The sequence below is a fragment of the Xenopus laevis genome, chromosome 6S (assembly GCF_017654675.1).
Source record: "Xenopus laevis strain J_2021 chromosome 6S, Xenopus_laevis_v10.1, whole genome shotgun sequence".
NCBI classification, from domain to species: Eukaryota; Metazoa; Chordata; class Amphibia; order Anura; family Pipidae; genus Xenopus; species Xenopus laevis.
The window spans coordinates 122734405-122754325 of NC_054382.1; the positions used below are offsets into that span (position 1 = coordinate 122734405).

Consider the following 19921-nt stretch of genomic DNA (forward strand, 5'->3'; position numbering starts at 1 on the left):
TGCTAGGGACCCCAGCAATAAAAAGAAAAGTATGATTTATATTGATATATCTTATCTACCTTTGGAAAGTAAGCTCTAGGGTCCCTGTACCCCTGTATAAGTCAATATGTCATTTGCATGTCTCGTATGGAATATGTTGGTGCTATAAAAATATACAGTGAAGATTAAAATGCCTGCAAAGCATTCATGGATTTCTTCCTATAGATATCAAGTGTCGAAGAGTTTCAGAGACCAATCCTGTGTTTATCTCCTAAAAATACTGTCAGCTATTGCCTCTACTGGTGCTGCAAAGAAAAAAAAATTACTTAACTGCTTCCAAACAAAAAGAATGGCTGGGAGTCACGCTCACCAATATCAAAGGACGTCACTCCCTGAAACCCTTTTAGTATTGGGGGGTACAGGGAGTTGTAAAGCAACAGATGGGCTACAGGATGGTTAAACCAAATAGCAGTTAATGATCCAGGCATTCAAAATGGTCCACAGGAATTCACAATTATCGCTAAGCACATGCTTAGTATAAGAGAGGAACTCCACGATGTGTCTGGTGCCAACACGTTGTGCTGAGTTTTCATCAGACAGTCGCATAAATGTAGTTCTTACATGCGATTCTCCTTCACAACATCCGACACGTCGCATGCGTTTCGTCGCATGGTGACGTGTCGGCACCAGACGCTTCATGGAGTTCCTCCCTTAGGGATGCATTGACTCCACTATTTGGGATTTGGCCGAATCCCTACCACACGTAAACAGTTATCGGCTCTGCCAATCCCAGCGCATTTCCAAGAGGCTAAACACACAGCGAGCCAGTTACGTTTTCAGGTCATTGATTCAGTAGGGATCCCTAGACGTGGAGGTGATAGGATACTGCTGTGGAATAATAAGATGGATACTATTTGGCCACGTGGATTTAACAGGGACTATACCCCGGGAATGTTCATTTAATCTAGACTGGGTACGTAGTCCTGTTTTGATGGTGTATATTATTGATATTAATGGAACATACAGGAATTTACACCTTCAATACCTTGTTTTTAATTCTTAATCTTTCTTTTTTTCTTTAAAGGAGCTTGATCTACAATGAACCTCCTGAGTATCGGAACCTATTGGGACATACAATGAAGCGTCTCAGGTAAAGCGCTGAGCGCTGTATGTTTCTATGGTGCCAGGAGAGGTCTCCGGATTGTCAGATCAATTCCACTTTTGTTACCAAACAAGCATTATAAATTATTTGTTACATTGAAATTATTTATTGTATTTTTTCACAATCACAAACTTATGCTACAATTGTAACCTTTTAACCAGGAAGTTGTATCTTTTTTATATATTGTTACACATCCATACTTGATACTTTTATATATATATATATATATATATATATATATATATATATATATATATATATATATAGATATATATATATAGATATATATATATTTTTTTTTTATATATATATATATATATATATATATATATATATATATATATATATATATATATATATATATATATATATATATATATATATATTTTGTTACACATCCATACTTGATACTTATTTTTTTTTATATATTGTTATACATGCATACTTGTGGATTTGTTGGTTTTTCGATTTTTAAAGGGATTAACACAATGGACTTTTTTTCAAGTAAATGAGCACAATGGATTTTTTAAAAAATAAAATGAATTGATTAATGAATTTATTAAGGGATGGGCAGTAGGAGGGACTAAACCTTTCTTTTCACTATTTAAATGTATTTTTGTATTGTACCATTAGGCTTGACAAATTGTCTTGTATAGGCCCGAAACGTTGCCACTATTATGAGCTAAATCAATAACCCACAACTGATTTCACAGCATCGATGTGCCATTGGTGCTTTAATCGTGGATACTATTTTTGGGCCCTTGGCAGTTTTTGGGGCCCATACACCTAGAGGCACCTAATAGGGATGTACCGAATCCCTGACAAAAGATTCGGCCAAATACTGAACCGAATCCGGATTTGCTTATGCAAATTAGGGGTGGGAAGGGGAAAAAGTCACGAAATGTCCCTCCCCGTCTGTAATTTGCATATGCTAATTAGGATTTGGATTATCCGCAGAAGTATTCGGCCGAATCCGAATTCTGATGAAAAAGGCCAAATCCCTAACCGAACCCTAATTTGCATATGCAAAAATACATAGTGAAAAGAAAGGCATATGCAAATAAGGGGCAGGAAAGGGAAAAATGGGAACTTTTTACTTCCTTGTTTTGTGACGAAAAGTCCTGCATTTTCTCTTCCCCGCCCCTTATTTACATATGCAAATTAGGATTCAGTTCGGCCAAGCACAAGGATTCAGGTGAATCCTGAACCGAATCCTGGATTCGGTGCATACCTACATGCTCTAGGGCTGATACTGAAAAACTAAGATTTTGGATATCATCATAAGCTGCTTGGATTTCCATCAAGTGGAAAATTAAGTTATACCTGTCATAGAAGCCGATGCTACAGAGCAGAGTTCTAAATTCCGTTGCATAATACACTGCTTTCTGAGCTGCCATGTAATGTGAATTTCACTAACCAGCCTTGTATTGTAACTTTTATATTCTATATATACAGTATATTGTCAGCCCCTAAACATGTGTTGGAATCAGCAGAAAAGAAGATGTGGGGGGGGGGGATACTGGGGTCATCTTCAGCGGCTACATTATTGGAGGCTTCCTCCGGACAGTCTGGAAACAAAGACAGTGGCCATTGTTCAGAATCATTTCTTCAACGGGTGACAAAACGAGACAGTTTTCTAATCAAAAGGGGAAACTCGGCAGGCAGTGAAGTCACATCCCACCCAATATAAAGTATATTTTAAAGGGATACTGTCATGGGAAAACATGTTTTTTTCAAAACTAATCAGTTAATAGTGCTGCTCCAGTAGAGTTCTGCACTGAAATCCATTTCTCAAAAGAGTAAACTGATTTTTTTATATTTAATTTTGAAATCGGACATGGGGCCAGACATATTGTCAGTTTCCCAGCTGCCCCCAGACATGTGACTTGTGCTCTGATAAACTTCAGCCCCACTGAGACCGATTCAGTTACATTGAGTAGGAGAAATAACAGCCTGTCAGAAAGTAGTTCCATCCTAAAGTGCAGGCACAAGTCACATGACTGGGGGCAGTTGGGAAAGATCATATTGTCTAGCCCCATGTCAGATTTCAAAATTAAATATAAAAAAAATCAGTTTGCTCTTTTGAGAAATGGATTTCAGTGCATAATTCTGCTGGTGCAGCACTATTAACTGATGCGTTTTGGAAAAAACATGTTTTCCCATGACGGTATCCCTTTAACAACTTGTTCTGTGCTGTAATCCATTTGTTAACATGCTGAAAAGATTTGGGGGCAGCTCGTAAGATTGATTGTATCCATTATTATTTCTTCTGACAGATACGAGGGACTTCACATTCACTTCTCAGCTGGAAACTATATGCAGGGGCTGGCAGATATGGCCAAACTGAGCTTTTGGGGAGGGGGTGGGTATACGGGTGCGGCTATAAAGCTGTTAAATTACCTATGGTTCTGATACAGCACAGAACATCTGGTCTGGAGAGCTTGAGGAAACACCATTAAACCAGTAGAAAAGGGGGGAGAGGTCTGTGCTTGGGAAACAGAGTAGGGGTTTGTGCACCCCTGACAGAGGTATTAAGAAGAGCGAGAAAAATTTTTTTTTAAAAAAAACTTGGCAAATTGTGTTCTGATTGGTCAGTCACGTAGTACAGAGCCAGACATTCTAGTAATAGAGGTTTGTTAGACATCTGGTCTTGTTCCACCAGCCATCACCGAGGGAGTGGAGAGGCAGGAATAAAAATGAAGCGGCTACTCTCCAGCATTCCAGAGTGTACACATCAGGGCTCTGATAGCAAGAAAAATAAACAGAGAGAAGGAAACTCTGTCTAGACTTAGCTGCTGCTTGGGCTGCTGCAGACATAGGCTTGGTATTTACTTTAAAGGGACTGCCAGGCTACCTCAATAGACATTATACCCTTTCCCCTGCCCCCACCGACATGCTCTGGCACTCGGTAAAAATAGTAAAATCATGGAAAATAGAAATATCAGTAAATGTGTATATATGTATATATATATATATATATATATATATATATGTGTGTATGTATGTATGTATGTATGTATGTGTGTGTGTGTGTGTGTGTGTGTGTATGTATGTATGTATGTATGTGTGTGTGTGTGTGTGTGTGTGTGTGTATGTATGTATGTATGTATGTATGTATGTATGTATGTATGTATGTATGTATGTATGTATGTATGTATGTATGTATGTATGTATGTATGTATGTATGTATATATATATATATATATATACACACATATATATATATATATATATATACACATATATACACACACACACACACACATATACACACATTTTATTTTTTTTTTAAATTAATTAATTAATTATTTTGGTTACCGTAAATGAGTACCACGGACTCCTCAATGGCGTGCTGATAACTGAACTGGGAATCCAGAAGAGCGCGGCTCACGAACGTGCCATAGAACGTGGACTGGTACCAACCGACGTGGAGATGGTCGATGTTGACGTGACGTAAGCTGCGCATCATTTCCATTTGGTACTGAACTGAAAACGACAAGCGAGGGGGGGGGAATTAAAATCAAACAGGGAAAAAATATAATACACCGAAAAATAAAACATTTATATTGCGTTTTCCTATAATATATATATAAAGCCATGAATATCTTGTAAATGATATCCTTTTAAACGGTGAATTCTGATGTCATCAGTTATAAACAATGAGTTCTGATGTCATTTCGGTCACATGACTCACTGAAACGTATGTATTATAATAAATAAAGTAACCCCAGCTGCAAAATATGAGGATATTAGAAGTAACTGAGGAGTTCCATGACCTGTATAAGAAGCACTCGGCCTTGTGTTTTTATATGGTAATGAAACTCCCCGGTAACTTATAATATCCTTATATTTTACAAGAGGGGGTACTGTATTCACTATATACTATGTGCCATTTTAAGTGATAAGTCCATCCCTTTGTCTGGTATGGGGGTACTGTGCCCACACAAACCAAGGCCACGCACACATGATAGGCGATATCAGCCAATCAGTCGACACTTTTCATCTTGGGCAGCTCCAGCTGCCTTATTTCCTGTCACATGATCAGCCAACATCACAGAATGGTGTCTCTAGTCAAAAAGATGTAAAAGGAAAACTTTTACTGATAATATGACAGATTGATACGGTCGTTTGGTAGTTAACTTATTTTGCTATTAGTTATCTGCTGCTTCATTTTCCTTCGCATCATACAGTTGTCCTTTAATGGTCGACAGGGTAGCCGCAAATAAAATAACCCTTTGGCTGCCAACGAAAACAAACATATTGCTTTACAATGGCCTCTGGCACTTAAGAGGGCGCATTATTAGTTTCTTGTTGCAGAGGAAATTACCTTTCCTATCCATCTCTAATTTATGGCATGCGGCAGTATCGGGTCCTCGATTGGGAATAGGCTTGAAATGAAATTACTGAGCATTGCCGAGGGCAGCCGGTGAATATCAGAGAGGGGCATTCCGGCCTATTAATTTCAGAGGTTACAGAATCAAAATGGGAGGGGCAAACAAATTTATATTTCATCTTCATTCCCATCAGGTAGAGTCCAACAAACTGTAGGTGGGGATGCTAGAGGTGTCTTAACTCTGCTGTAGCGGATACTATAGCCTGGCTGGTTTAAAGGGGCAATTATCCTTATTTCTTAGTTGCACATTTATATTATGCATTATATGTATTTTCAGTTTATATACAAGTGTAAAGCAAACGCATAGTTTATTACAATCAAAGAAAATTCAGTTGCCATTTATTGCGGCGATTAGGGATAGCCCTTGTTTATATACGGCACAAACACATTAGTCCAAATAATAGATTTGTATAATACAGAGCGGTCATCCATGAACGGGCGACTTTTTGGGGACCTACTAAAAAGTGTTGTAAGCCGAAGTGCTGTCACACGCGTGCACACAACCGCTCCTGAAGTCACAGATTCCACACTGCGCAATCATACATCAGATTTTTGTCCATAAATCATCATGAACTGTAGAAAATCATCCGAAATCTATGAATGCTCAAGACAAAATACCAAGAGGGCAGAGCCCAAAATATATGAACTCATGAAAAAATAGGAGGGGGGGGGGGAAGGTTGAAAGCTCTGTATAATATCTTGAAGACCGAAATATTGATCAATGGAGGGCACTCTAATGTACCAATTGCATTAAATAAAATGATTAAATAATAGGTTCAATAAGCCCATATAATGCCCCCAAATAAGGCAACACAATATGTCCAATCTAATAGAAAGGGCTTGCACACTAAGGGGGCAGATTTATTAAGGGTTGAATTGAAATTTTTTTTTTTTTTTTATTGGTCAAAATACTCAAATTCAAACTGTGAATAATCCAAAGTCAATTCGAATTTTAATTCAAAAATCGAGATTTGTCAAACCGTAACCCCTGTAACAATTCAATTTCGACTATTCGCCACCTAAAACCTGCCGAATTCATGTATAAGTCAATGGGAGAGACCCAGTGACCAATTTAAATATGTTACTATAGCCTTCCTGAAATAGAAGTTACAAAAAAAAAAAAAATTCACATGAATTCAAAATTCAACCTTTGATAAATGTGCCTTTAAATGAACAGACAGAATGGTTCAGCAAAAATATATATTTACAGAATAAGCAATCACAGAAAAAAGTAAATTTAGCAATATATACAATACACGACAATACTGTCAGCAAAGTATATGGTTTATGAATACATTCAAGTTTAGTCAAATGTACATCACCAAAAGGAAGCGGATAGATACACTTGTCTCAGAATGAAAATTACCCCGTGTTTCGGCTGTAAGGAATTCTGACATGTTTAATGCTGTACAAGCTATAAATTAGGGCTGCACCGAATCCAGGATTCGACTAGGATTCAGGCTTTTTCAGCCCGATTCGGATTCGGCCGAATCCTTCTACTGAACCGAATCCAAATGAGCATATGCAAATTAGGGGTGGGGAGGGAAATCACGTGATTTTGTGTCACAAAACAAGGAAGTAAAAAATGTTTTCCCCATCCCACTCCTAATTTGCATATGCAAATTAGGATTTGGTTCGATATTCGGCTGAATCTTTTGCGAAGGATTCAGGGTACGGCCGAATCCAAAATAGAGGATTCGGTACATCCCTACTATAAATACCCTGGTTAATTGAATCACCATCGCCTCCGTTTTCACTCGCAATATCTTAATATCTTGAAGATGCCATACTGTTTTTCTTACCCACCACAAATGTCCCCAGGTACACACATCAGTAACACAACAAAGTGCAACTTTAAATTACGACAACAGTGTTGCACAATATGTCCCATGGCTTTTCACCATGCCGATAAATCATGCAAGAATATCACTAGCAGTGTAGCTGACACTTTGGGAAAAGTCTTTCCCTGCAGCCTTTATAGTTGAATGTGACATGGATAAGGTTTTTTTTTTTTTTTTTTTTTTTAAAAAAGGTTTAGTTTCGGGAAGGGTAAACAAGTCCAAGGCAGCCTATGAATAAGCTGCTTTGTGTGATAGGAATGGATTGCAGCAGCAAAGCAGGAAAGCGGAGCCAGCGGAAGGGAAAGGAAAAAGAAAAGCCTCTCTGCCTGATTGAGACGTGCGTATGGCAATTATTATTACACCAGCCACTCCAAAAAATTAAAAAAAAAAAAAAAGGTTTCCATCTGATGGCAGGACAGCGAGCCTTTTGTCTGGCAGGACTGAGCCGCAATCAAACGGGCATCTGCTTTTGTTTATCTCTAATCTTCCCACACGTTTCACATTTGAAATGGCTGGAGGCAGCGAGCGCGGTATCTCCGAGATCCGTATCATCAAGATGTCCATTTGAGTAAGTGAAACATAATTTGTTCCAAGTATGTGCGGAGACCAAGAAAACGGGGTGGTGTAGAAAACACTGCTGCTCGCTTGGGCCAACCAAAAGATAAACTTGAGACGCTGGGGGATTTTCATTTGGCTTCATCCATCGTTAATGGGACAATATAAACCTGTATAAATACGCGGACGATCAGGATTAGTCCAGTACATTTAAATCAGAAATATATGGAGAAATAAGCAGAATCCCAAATGCTAATCCATTAAATGTTTAAACCGACATAAGGGGAAAGGATAGAATATTCCATAGATGTGTCCTCTGATCATGCTGCTGCCCTGCAAACTGAACTGTAATAATTACGATTATACTAATAAAGGCTGGACCAGAATCAGAAATGTGTTAAGGGTCTTCACACAAGAACCATAGTATAAAGTTGTACATTTGCATGAAAAAGAAACTAAAAACATGCATTCTACAAAAGGAAAAATTAGTGCTGGGCCTGTTGTCACTATTGTGACATCCATGGCTGTACACGTGATAGGTGGAGCTCATCAACCTTGAAAAGAAACTCTCCATTGTGATATTGCTGGGTAAATCCTGGTTAAATCCTGGGTAAATCCTAGAGGAGTGGTGCTTATGAATCCTGCCAAGGAAGTCTCCATTGTGATATCCATGGGTATATAGTGGAAGATGGGGATTTCTCATTAGTCATGCCAAGAAAGTCTCAATTATTACATCCTTTAATATGCAGGGGAGTAAATGCATAGGCAGCAGTCCGTTCAATGGATGGAAACCGCAAGTACTATCTAAGACTGTCTCAATCATTTCTAGAAATCATTCCACTTTCTCAAAATGTAGATACTTTTTGGAGGTCTTCTTCAGAAGTTCAGAAATATGTTTTACTTGATACCACAGACTAACGTGAGATGGTTAAACACGCCAATAGATGGGAAGGGTGGGGCATGGATTGCATCCAATAAAAATGAACAAACAATAAAGGCCCGGTTGAACCGAACCCTAATTTGTATATGCAAATTAGGGACGGGGAGGGGAACTGACTTTTTGTCAGAAAATGAGAAAGTAAAAAATGCTTCTCCTTCCCACCCTAATTTGCATATGCAAATTAGGTTTGATTCAGTTCAGTATTTGGCCAAATTTTTCACTTAGGATTCGGGGGCTCAGCCGAATCCAAAATAGTGGATTCGGTGCATCCCCAACTGCATTCCTACAGCATTTTTTTCCAAACTGGGGACTGTCCCTGAGGGGTATGTTACGCCCGAAGGCCAATTAGAAAGGATAACGCCTGTTTCTACTCTGATACGATGGACAGTCCAGTAAAAACGTTGAATCGAGATTTCTGGAGATCACTTATTTGCAAATCCCCAAATCTACAGATGTGTAGCACATTTCCTTTACATGTGCTCACTGCCAATAAGGCAATGTTCCTCTTTGAGGAAACCAATGAAAATATCAAAAAACATTATTTCTGCTCTAGAACATGATTTTCCCATTAGATGAGCAATTTCAGGGAACGCAAACAACAGGAGCACAATGATGAGTAAGCCCCTTCCCACCACTCATCCTATACATGTGTACAATTATGCTGGTTAATGAGATTTCTGCATAGAATGGTGCTCTTATGACACCCATTTCATACTTACAGACACAACAATGCAACCTAAAGAGAATGAGTGAGGGCAGATAAAGGTGGCCTTGGAGTACAGCACGTGGGAAGAAAGGGTTTCATTATGAAAAGCTCTATATATCTATAAGGAGTTATGTATTCATTTTAGATTCTGTATTAACTAGTGAACATCATAACCTCTCCTTTATGTTCTTTACTACTTGGGGAACATATGAAATCAATAAGTTATCGCGATCAGTCTGCCAATTACCCAAACGGTTCAATGAGTCTGGGTTACATTAGTTAGGTTTTCCTATATAAAATGAAGACAATTTCAGATGCTCCATGCAAAAACACTAGCTACTTTCACTTCGTGAGTAGGCTACTATGTTGTCTCTATAATATCTGTTGTCTCTATATCCGTGTAATGGCAGGGATATTGGTTTCAGACATGGTCGGTCATTGTTTTCTTCATATACTTGGAGCAGTAACCTGTGCTACTATGAGGATATCGAGAAGACCTGCTACTGTTGAGAGCTGGGGACAAGTTGAGGAACCTAGGCCACAGAAAATGCGTAGATGGACGCAAGATGTATGGCCAGATCAACTACAAACTCTCCCATCCAACCAGAACCACAGCCACTTTAACGTAAGCTCCACTCTAGGCACTTATCTACAAAGTATTTCCCATATGTGAATACTTGAAGTAAGAAAGTTTCCAAGGAATGTGGATATCTTTTCCTTTTTCTTGCCGCTTTGCTAGAGGAGTTGCAAGGACACCATTACGAGAGCGAAACAATCCCACGCAAAGTTATCAGCAGTGAGGTTAATCCATTTTTAATGATAAACAGCACATCTGCTCTAGGCTTTCTGATGAACATGTTCAAAGAAGACAGGGGGAAATTTAAGATTCCACTCACAACTTAATAACAGTGAGAAAAGAGCAAGAAAAAACACCACAGACAAAAGGAAACCGTTGTCTGATCACTGCACACAGCCACAGGAATACAAACAAATTGCTTAAACCGAGGCCTTCCAGATTGTGATGAACTACAAAGCCTATGGCTGTCAGCAGCTGAGGGGAGTTGTGATACAACATCTGGAAGTATACAGGTTGTCTATCACAGTCTTTAGGAACATGAACATCATCAGGAAGCAGGATAGCCACAAGCTTCCTATCTCAGAAGTTTACAGAAGGGGTGTCCATACATCGATACCTTGATCCATAAATATATAATATAATATAACATGAATAGTTTAACTGTGCCAAAAGGCTGCAGTGAAGGCTTTTTTAAAGGTAAAGGATCCATTATCCGGAAACCAATTACCCAGAAAGCTTTGAATTACGGAAAGTCCATGTCCCATAGACTCAATTTTATTCAAATAGTCCGTATTTGTCAAAATGATTTCCTTTTTTTCTCTGTAATAATAAAACCGTATAGATTGTACTTGATCCAAACTATGATATAATTAATCCTTATTGGAAGCAAAACCGGCCTATTGGGTTTATTTAATGTTTACTTGATTTTTTAGTGGACTTAAGGTAAGGTATGTCATTAAGTAAAAGGTTTAGCAAGGCAGATGTCTACATATTTATGCTTTAGGGCTACGGTAGCCTTTGGAGGATGTATTGCCTTTTTTGGGATGATTACATAAGACAAAGATGAGATTCAGGAGGAACAAAAAAAAAATCAAACAAAAAATAAGGCCAGCTGCTGTCATCAAATACCTCACTGACATTGCAAATGTCCCTTGGCAAATAGTATAATGTAAAATGCAGATGCATCTGCTGAATCAAATATCTTGTTCTCTGGCAGAGCTGATCCTTTAAGAAGTGGGCACACGAAGGGGAAGTATGACTTGCTGGCATTAGAGTAAGACACGGCTGCATGAATATGTTTTGATTTAAATATCTTAGGAAGAATAGAGGACTCGTTGGGTCAGTGGTAGTTTTTGCACTCTGCGTATATTGCTTTCTTCTATAAGAAAACATCAGGAGTGACAGTTGCATCCCTGGGTAGAAAAATTTGGTTCCTAACTGGAGGGAAAAGGTGATACTGAGAATAGATGGCTGCCAACGTATTCTGACAGCGCTCGTCCCTGAACCAGGACCCGATCAGCTATCAGAGCACACGCTCCTGGTTGGCAGTGGAAAATCTAGAAGAAAAGGACATGGAGTTTTTGGGCCCTCACAAAAGAGCACATGACCATACATCTAGTAAAATGCATACAGAATGCAATAAAAATTGGTTTATTATGTTCTCTTTATCCATATGTTTTGGTGAATTCACTTGCATTTTTCTATTTTTTTTATAAAAATGCACCCAAAGCATCATAAATATGTAGCATGTAGATCTGAACATCATGAGTTTAAAATAAGGTGCCTGTTCAAGCACTGTTCAGATCACACTCTTAAATACATGTAAAATGCATGAACACAGTATGTAAGGGTCCTTTTTAAGGATGTACTGAATCCACTATAAGAGATTTGGACAAATCCCTGAATCCTTTGCAAAAGATTTGGTTGAATATCGAACTGAATCAATTTGCATATGCAAATGAGCGACAGGACGAAGTCACATGATTTTCCTTCACACCCCTAATTTGCATATGCAAATTAGGATTCAGATTCGACCAGGGTCAAGGATTCAGCCGAATCCTGCTGAAATAGGCCGAATCCCAAAACGAATCCTGGATTCAGTGCATCTCTAGCCCTTGTCTTGATTTTTTCTACCGTAAATATTAAAAACCATGCTCAAGTCCATGCTCAAAGGCTGGCACTAATCAGTTTTATTTACTTCTAAGGTGGGGAGTAGAAGAAACTGGCACAGGGCTTCCAATGTGCATGTTGGCACTCCATTTACAGTGAAGCAGCAGATTTCCATATTGTGGGAATGGCGTTAGAGGGCCAAGAGTCTGGCAACATTGTGATGATGCATTGGCCGGCACAAGCGGTTCCAGTTTCCCAGAGGCGGTAACACTTTCCCTTTATTGTCAGGGAGTGCTCATTCCCATGGCTCCCGGTCAGGTCAGGCTCTTCCATGCAGGCAATAGGATGATGCTATCTTTCCCTCTCACTGCTTTTCCAGGCACAGTCGCTTTGCAGTTGATTAAGTGGTAACAAACAAAGAGCAGTGCTTGTAATTTGCTAAGCTTTGCCTTCTGGGCTTTGGTGGATAGAAAGCCACGCCGTCAAAATGCTTCCAACCAGACAAACGACATGCTCGGCTTCAGGGATGAAGAAGTGGTTTGAAGGCCGAGCCTTGCTCTTCTGAGTAATTAGTTAGAGATCAGTGTTCCGGTGAAATTGCACATCATCCAGATAATCAGGATTCTACAGGCGTGCTCTACGGATTCCATTGGGTACAGATAAACTGCACTGAAGGATTCACAGATTTTCCCCCTTTTACATACATTTCAGCTTCAGATATTTAAAATACATAGATGGCAAGGCACATGGTCTAAGGCAAGGATCCTTTAGGTTTAAATCTTGTCTTGGAGCTAGAGCCCTAAGAAACATTTAAATAATTACCAATAAAATGGTAAACATTAAACCCTTATGAAAGAATAAATTTGGTCTGTTAAACAGTGGTTTTGAAAAACAAAGATGGTTACAATTGCAGTCAGTGGACACCCATGCAAATGTGGAAGATAATAGATTCTCTGCTGTAGATGAATTCATGTGAAAGATGGATCATAAAACTGCCTGTGGTTCCATAAGAAAGCAGCTCATACAAAGTGCCCGATTACTTACACATTGGTGCTTTAGGTTAAGGGTTTAATTAAAATAAATTTTTATGTGGTCTGACTATTTTCATGCGCTGTCCAGGAGTGGGTGCTGCCATGGACTTCAGTAGGAACTCTAAGGGTATCATTATAACAGTTATGGAGAATGCCACAAACAAGAAACAGCAGCATCTACTCAAAGTTTAAAGAACAGTTAAAGAATCAATCAAGCAGAGGCTGCTCCTTGGGGGGGGGGGGGGGTCTTACCATATGTTAGCGGAGGCAGCAGTAATTGCAAGAGTTCACCTAACTGGTCTTTATTCTCCCCCCCCCCCAAAAGGCTAGACCAAAAAGACTAGGTGGACCTACCTGGGTCTGCCATCCAATTCTACAATCTCTATTGAACTGTACTATTCTCCTTTGCACCTTACATAACCCTTGCTTTGGGTACCACCCTACTAACTCCAATGCATAATAGCAGAACAACACACCCAGGGACCCCACAAATACTGTATACTTAAGGATAGATGAGCTTGGATAAAACTAATCTTCTTGAATCCAGTATTTCTAGCATCTGGATAGTACACTTCAGTGAGAACAGAAATAGTTCTGCAACCAGAGCTCAACGCATCTGTGAAAAGCTCATGTAAAGTAAAGATCCCCCATAGGAAAATTTCACAGGCACAGTTCATAGTTTCTAAGCAATTAATCTATCCATGTTTCACGGCTAGAAATTGATCTACTGGGCTGCTCTTGGGCCACAAGTTGGATCAAGTGCTTAAGTACTAACTAGGGGCTCTAAAGCTATTGCCTTACTACAATTACTGTGGCCGCACCCCTTCATTTGTTCAACAGCCATTGGAAAATTGATTTACGATACATTTTATTTTTCTAGTTACTAAAGCAGTTTCTAAAAGGCTCTAAGACCCCTGATTGAGAAGTTTTCTGACTTTTCCATTTCAAGCCCCGACTTGGAGGTCAGATACAGTGGCTACCTAGGGGCCCCCGGGAACAGGGGTAGGCCAGACTGTGGGGACTGGTTCTCTTCAGTTCATACAATCTCCCCAGCAGGGGTCTTAATTGGGAGCAACTGGCCATAAAGCAGTGGTAACGAGCAAGTGGTAGAAGGGACAGGTAGGGGCTGATGTGCACCAGGGACCGGCCAAAGATTTTTTTTTTTTTGTGGTGGGCCTGGTGTTAAGCTACTGATCAAATACTTTATCAGGCCCCCTTACAAGGTAAAAGAAACCAAGCCGAGGGTCCAGTGTTGCCCAAAATGTTGTCAAACTTTGATGTCTACTTTGAATAAAAGCACTTTCTTTGCACTACAAACTGGACAAGTGTGCTACAGTTTTCTTGGACTTCCAAGTGGCCTTCAGGCTGGCCCAAAAAAAGTGTAGTGCCTATAAGTTATATCTTTCAAATCTTCACCTTGAGTAGCGAATAAAACATCCAGTTTTCCACCAGGTGGCCTTCAGGGTGACACAAAAATATCTAGTGCTGATAAGTTATCTTTCAAGATCTTCAACTAATTAACCGTCATATTGGTCCTCTTGGAGTATCCAGAAAAGAATATAAGTCCTTACCCCAAATCTGGCTGAAGTTACCTTCGTGTTGAGACCCCCAACCATTGCACAATATACTGCAGACAACCAATCACCAGATCTTTCCCATTCTACCAGAGATTTCAAATATCTTAAAGGAAAATTTTTCCTTAAAATAGGTTTAACTTCCAGTATTTTGTTTTCCTCAAAATTACAGTGAAGGCAAACGATTCTTGCTTCAAGAAATGCTTTTTAGAGGTAAGGGTGGATTACAAAACATTTATGTCATACAAAGAGCTCTAACGGCATCTTGGACATGCCTGGGGATGGATTTTTTTTTTCATAAAAACTGGTATGTAGAAATGCTGTAAAACTAAAAAGTTGCACATTTTTGCACTTACAGAGGGGGATAGAGATGCTTTCTAAAGACAAATTCCTTTGGCCGAGAGTAGGGTTGCCACTTGGCCGGTATTTTACCGGCCTGGCCGATAAAAATGATGGCTAATCCCAATGTTATTGATAGGGAAAAAAAGATAAATATATAGGAAGGCTGGTATTTTTTCCCAGAAAAGGTTGCGGCTAACGTACAGCACACTGGAGAGCAGCTGGGTCAGTAAGTGCTCCCACTAGTTGTTAGTTTTCGCAGAAAAGGTGGCAATCCTAGCCGCGAGAGAGTGTTCATATCTCTTGACAAAAGCAGAGGTTTGTACTTCAGCTATCCCTTCCATGCAGAATTACAGAAGCATAGGGTTTGAAAAAAAGGCACTGGTAGTCTGCAACAAGCTTGTTCTGTGGGCCCCACAGCAAAGGGGTTAATGGGAGTCGTAATCCACATTGGTAGTTTAGCACCTGCAATGCTGCCCATCACATCATACAATCACATCATTCCCCCGTGTGAATTTTAGGTCATACTTTCTGCCTTCCCAGACAGTGGAAAAGCGAAATACAGCTGTACGGGGATGACAGAGGAAGGAACCCTTCCCCTCAAGAAAGAATAACTGCCATATGTATGCAGTCAACCCAGACAAGAAAGAAAACATAGGCAGGAACGATTTCTAGTTGCTTAGCAAGCCAAGGCAGAGCCGACGATGAATAATGACATGTCGACATTTTGTAAGGAATCTGTGGAAAATGCGCTTGTTAACCTGCCACGAGACGTAGATGTTTAAGATAATATCCACCAGAAAAATAAACAGCGCTACTAAAAATATAAATATGCCGCCGCACCAACAATATGATTTGTTTATTTCTTTCTCTGTTCATGCACGTGGGCCATTCTCAAAGTTGAGATAATGTGTAGAATCCCTGAAACTTAAGCACTTTATCATCATAAAGTTGAAACCTTTCTGCTGGCTGTAAGGGTAAGGTCACACTGGGGGATTTGGGGAGATTTAATCGCCTGGCGACTAATTGCCTCGTCTTTGCGGCGACCAATCTCCCAGAATGCCTTACCTCTTTTTAACTTTTCCACCTCGGGCGACTTCGGAATACAAAGCAATGCGTGTGCCATGACGCAGGCAATTTTTCATTTTAGCCGGCGCAAGACAGAGTTAAGGCATTCGGGGAGATTGGTCGTCGCAAAGACGAGGCGATTAGTCGCTAGGCGACCTTACCCTAAAGCTATTGCCGGTAATTATCACGATGCATTAGCACAAGGGGCTGTTAATATTCCATTGCTTTAAATGGCACATGGAAGACCACAATCTCCCACTACAATCTCGCTAGCATGCCATAAGCAAAAGGCCAGAACTTCCCACTGATACAGAGTAATATCACCTTTCTTTTGATCTGTTCGTTCGGGTGGAACAGCAAGAAATGAGGAAGAGCTACAGGTTCACTTCATCTGCTGATACACCATACATTGGCCACTAATACATAATACACATATATAGGCTGGACTGTCTAGCCAGCATAGACATTAGCATTATTTTAGACATACCTGCAAGGCCAGCTTAAAGCATCATTTTCAAACCACCACTGCAGGTCCTACCTTAATTCATTCTGGCACAAATGCCTCTGCCAAGGCAGCACCAAAAGTAAATGGAAATATGAAAAGAACTTGGTCCTCAAAAATTCTTTAAAATGAAACAAAAAAAACGTTTTTCATTCTGTGATGGGCAACACGGACCCCTCCAGATTTCAAATCACAACTGTAAGCATTCCTCAAGAGCCTTTTGAAGTCTTCAGGGTAACAGACAGGACCATTTTAATAAATAGGCATCCAAGGCAGGTCTGGACTGAGAATGAAAATAAACCCTGGCATTTCAGGTACACAGAGGCCCAATCAGCTGACACAGAGGCAAAAACAGCCCCCATCAGCCCACTAAATAGTGACTTTCTATGGCACCTTATAGTAGTCCCTCTGGCATTTGAACAGAACCCACAGATTGCCAGTCTGTCCTGATCCAAGGGTCCATGCCTAAGGAGAAAACTTTAGAAGGTAGCCCTCGGGTGCCAGCATAATAGGGTGGCACCGGACCTAAATATAGCACTGGTACCAGGTCCTGTACCATAACTGTACCAACATTAAGGGTAGACTACCTGTATATGCAATTAAAGCTGGCCATAGACGCAAAGATCCAATCGTACGAAACTTAGATTCGTACGATTTTCGGACCGTGTGCGGAGAGTCCCTTCATTTTTGTCCCACGGAGATCGGTCGTTTGGTTGATCGGACAGGTTAAAAGATTTCTGTCGGCTGCGGGTAATATCTCTGCATGTATTTCCGATCGTACGATTTTCAGAGGGAGACTGTCACCAGCTTTGGTCGGACATAACTTTCGTAGGATTGCTGTCAGGGGCAGAACATCGGCTGATCTGTTCTTTTCTACTTTATTTGATCCGAATGGTTAGTGGCAGGTCGGGAGATGGGGAAGTCCGATTGTTCGAATGGATGCAAAGATCTGAATGTTCGAATCCTCGGGAGATGGGGAAGTCCGATTGTTGGAGGATTCAAATGAAGCTTAAAGCAGGCCATAGAGATCCGATCATTCAAATCCTCGAACAATCAGACTTCCTGGCCATAGATGCAAAGATCCGATCGTTCGAAACCTCGAACGATTGGACTTCCCCCATCTCCCGACCTGCCACTATCCATTCACATCAAATAAAGTAGTAAAAGGACAGTAATCTTTTACCTGTCCAATCGACCAAACAACCGGTCCTCATGGAACGAAAAATGTCGGGACTCTCCCCACACGGTCCGAAAATCGTATGAATCCTCGATTCGTATGATCGGATCCTTGACTCTATGGCCAGCTTAAAGCAGTTTTCCTGTTAGGCAGGTCCTTTTTTAGCTAGTTCCCTTTCCTCTCTAAGAGGAGCCCCTATTCTGTATAGCAGCTCTACTTCCCGAATTCCTCAGTCAGTTGTGCCCTCTAGCAGAACAGGAAAAAAAATAATAAACAAGCTATTCTTTGTAAAGAAGTCTGTAAGTACAAGGGTTTTAGAGAATTGATTTTCTATAAATCTTGATATTTCCCAACATTAGACAATGTGTAACCTACATATTCCTCTAGCAGTTGTTTACAAGAATGAATGCATGGGCAAAATACCGTATATATTTTCTCTATTGTGCTGAAGGCCCATTGTGTGAATGCATGTGCACGTCACCTACACAATGGGCATAGGAATACTAGCCAACAATACTGATCTATATTGATGAATTAAGTAAAGTCTGCAGAGAGATATGGACATAATGAAATATTAAGGCTTCATTATGGCTACGTTCCTCGGGAAGCAATTGAATGCCCCATGTACTCAATCATTTCGATGGCCCAAGCTATTAAAAAAGCAGAAGCAATCTTATCCCACCTGATTGCACAGAGAGCATCCAATCACACAGGAACGTCTGGGATGTAAATAGGCCCTGTGAAATCTTAATGTGGCGGCAGTCAGATTTAAATATGACAGGGCAACTACTAGTTAGTGTTGTTAAAACTGGTTTAATGGACTATGAAGCCAATGACTTTCTAATAAGAGTCCTGCAGTGGATCCGCTACTTGTGGGTACCCAGCGGGATGAGGGTAGGATTTTCGGGGGTGCGGGTATAGATGCGAGTCGCGGGTCTCATCTATATTTCTTAACTTATGTTCAAGTATCAATATTTTACAAAACTTTTTTCTGTTTCCGCCCACTTTTTATGTCACTTCCGGTTTGCAGCAACAGTTGCGGGTAGGGTTGCCACCTTTTCTGAAAATTTTCACTGGCTGGTGGGGGGATGGGAATAAAAGGGGCGGCCTGTGATGCAAAAGGGCGGAGCCACATACAGTGACGCAAAAGGGGACGGAGCAACATTGTGCGATGGCCAGGAGGCTGAAAAAAAGGTTAGTTCTGAGCAAATTGGGGGCAGGCTAAGGGCTTTTTTTTTTTAATTTATCGGCAACTTCATTGCCGGTATTACAAATAATACCGGGCCCGGCCTGTGTTTTACTGGCCAGGCCGGTAAAATACTGGGCGGGTGGCAACCCTAGTTGTGGGCCAGGGTCGGGTAGTGGATCCAAGTGGGTAAATATGCGGGTTGCAGTTCGGGTCCGGGTCTCGTTCAAGTTCCACGCAGGACTCTGCATGAATAACACAAGGGGTTAAAAAGTAGTCACTCTCAAACTGTGGGACTGATCCTACTCTACGTGAGCCAAGAGTAATGGATGAAATGGTGCCAGTGTGCTGTAACTTATGGTTAGATTTGGGGAGAATGTCTATTTGCTGTCCTAAACAGTTCTGGAACCCCAGCTTGAAGGTCAGTTATGGTGAGCATTGGGGCTGAACACTTATTTGCTACCCTAAACATTCTTGGCTGAATGGCTTATACACCAATTTCAAATGCCAAGAGAGAGAATGAAGAGCCTCATAAACCAAATAAGTCCCAACAGCCACTGCTTTAGATCGTGAGTCAAATAAGCGAATAACTAAGGCCTTAGTATGCCATGTATCCCACCCCATTTGCTTGGTTTTACAAAGAGAACGAGTCTCATATAGATGCTTTTTTTCCTGCCACGATTTTTTGCCTGTATATAACATAGCTGTGGCCAAAATGGCACGCTCGCCTTTCAAAAGATATCCAATTCGTCCAGTTACAAAACAACAAGTGAAATATGTAC

The 19921-nt window shown here is 40.4% G+C and overlaps 1 protein-coding gene across 1 annotated transcript in view; it reads right to left on the reverse strand.

Annotated features, from left to right (window-relative positions):
- The window catches only part of eif3h.S (eukaryotic translation initiation factor 3 subunit H S homeolog), a 127946-nt gene that overhangs the window by 29569 nt on the left and 78456 nt on the right, over positions 1-19921 (reverse strand). Inside the window, 1 exon segment of the mRNA NM_001095310.1 lies at positions 4460-4627. Coding sequence (NP_001088779.1) covers positions 4460-4627 — 168 coding nt within the window.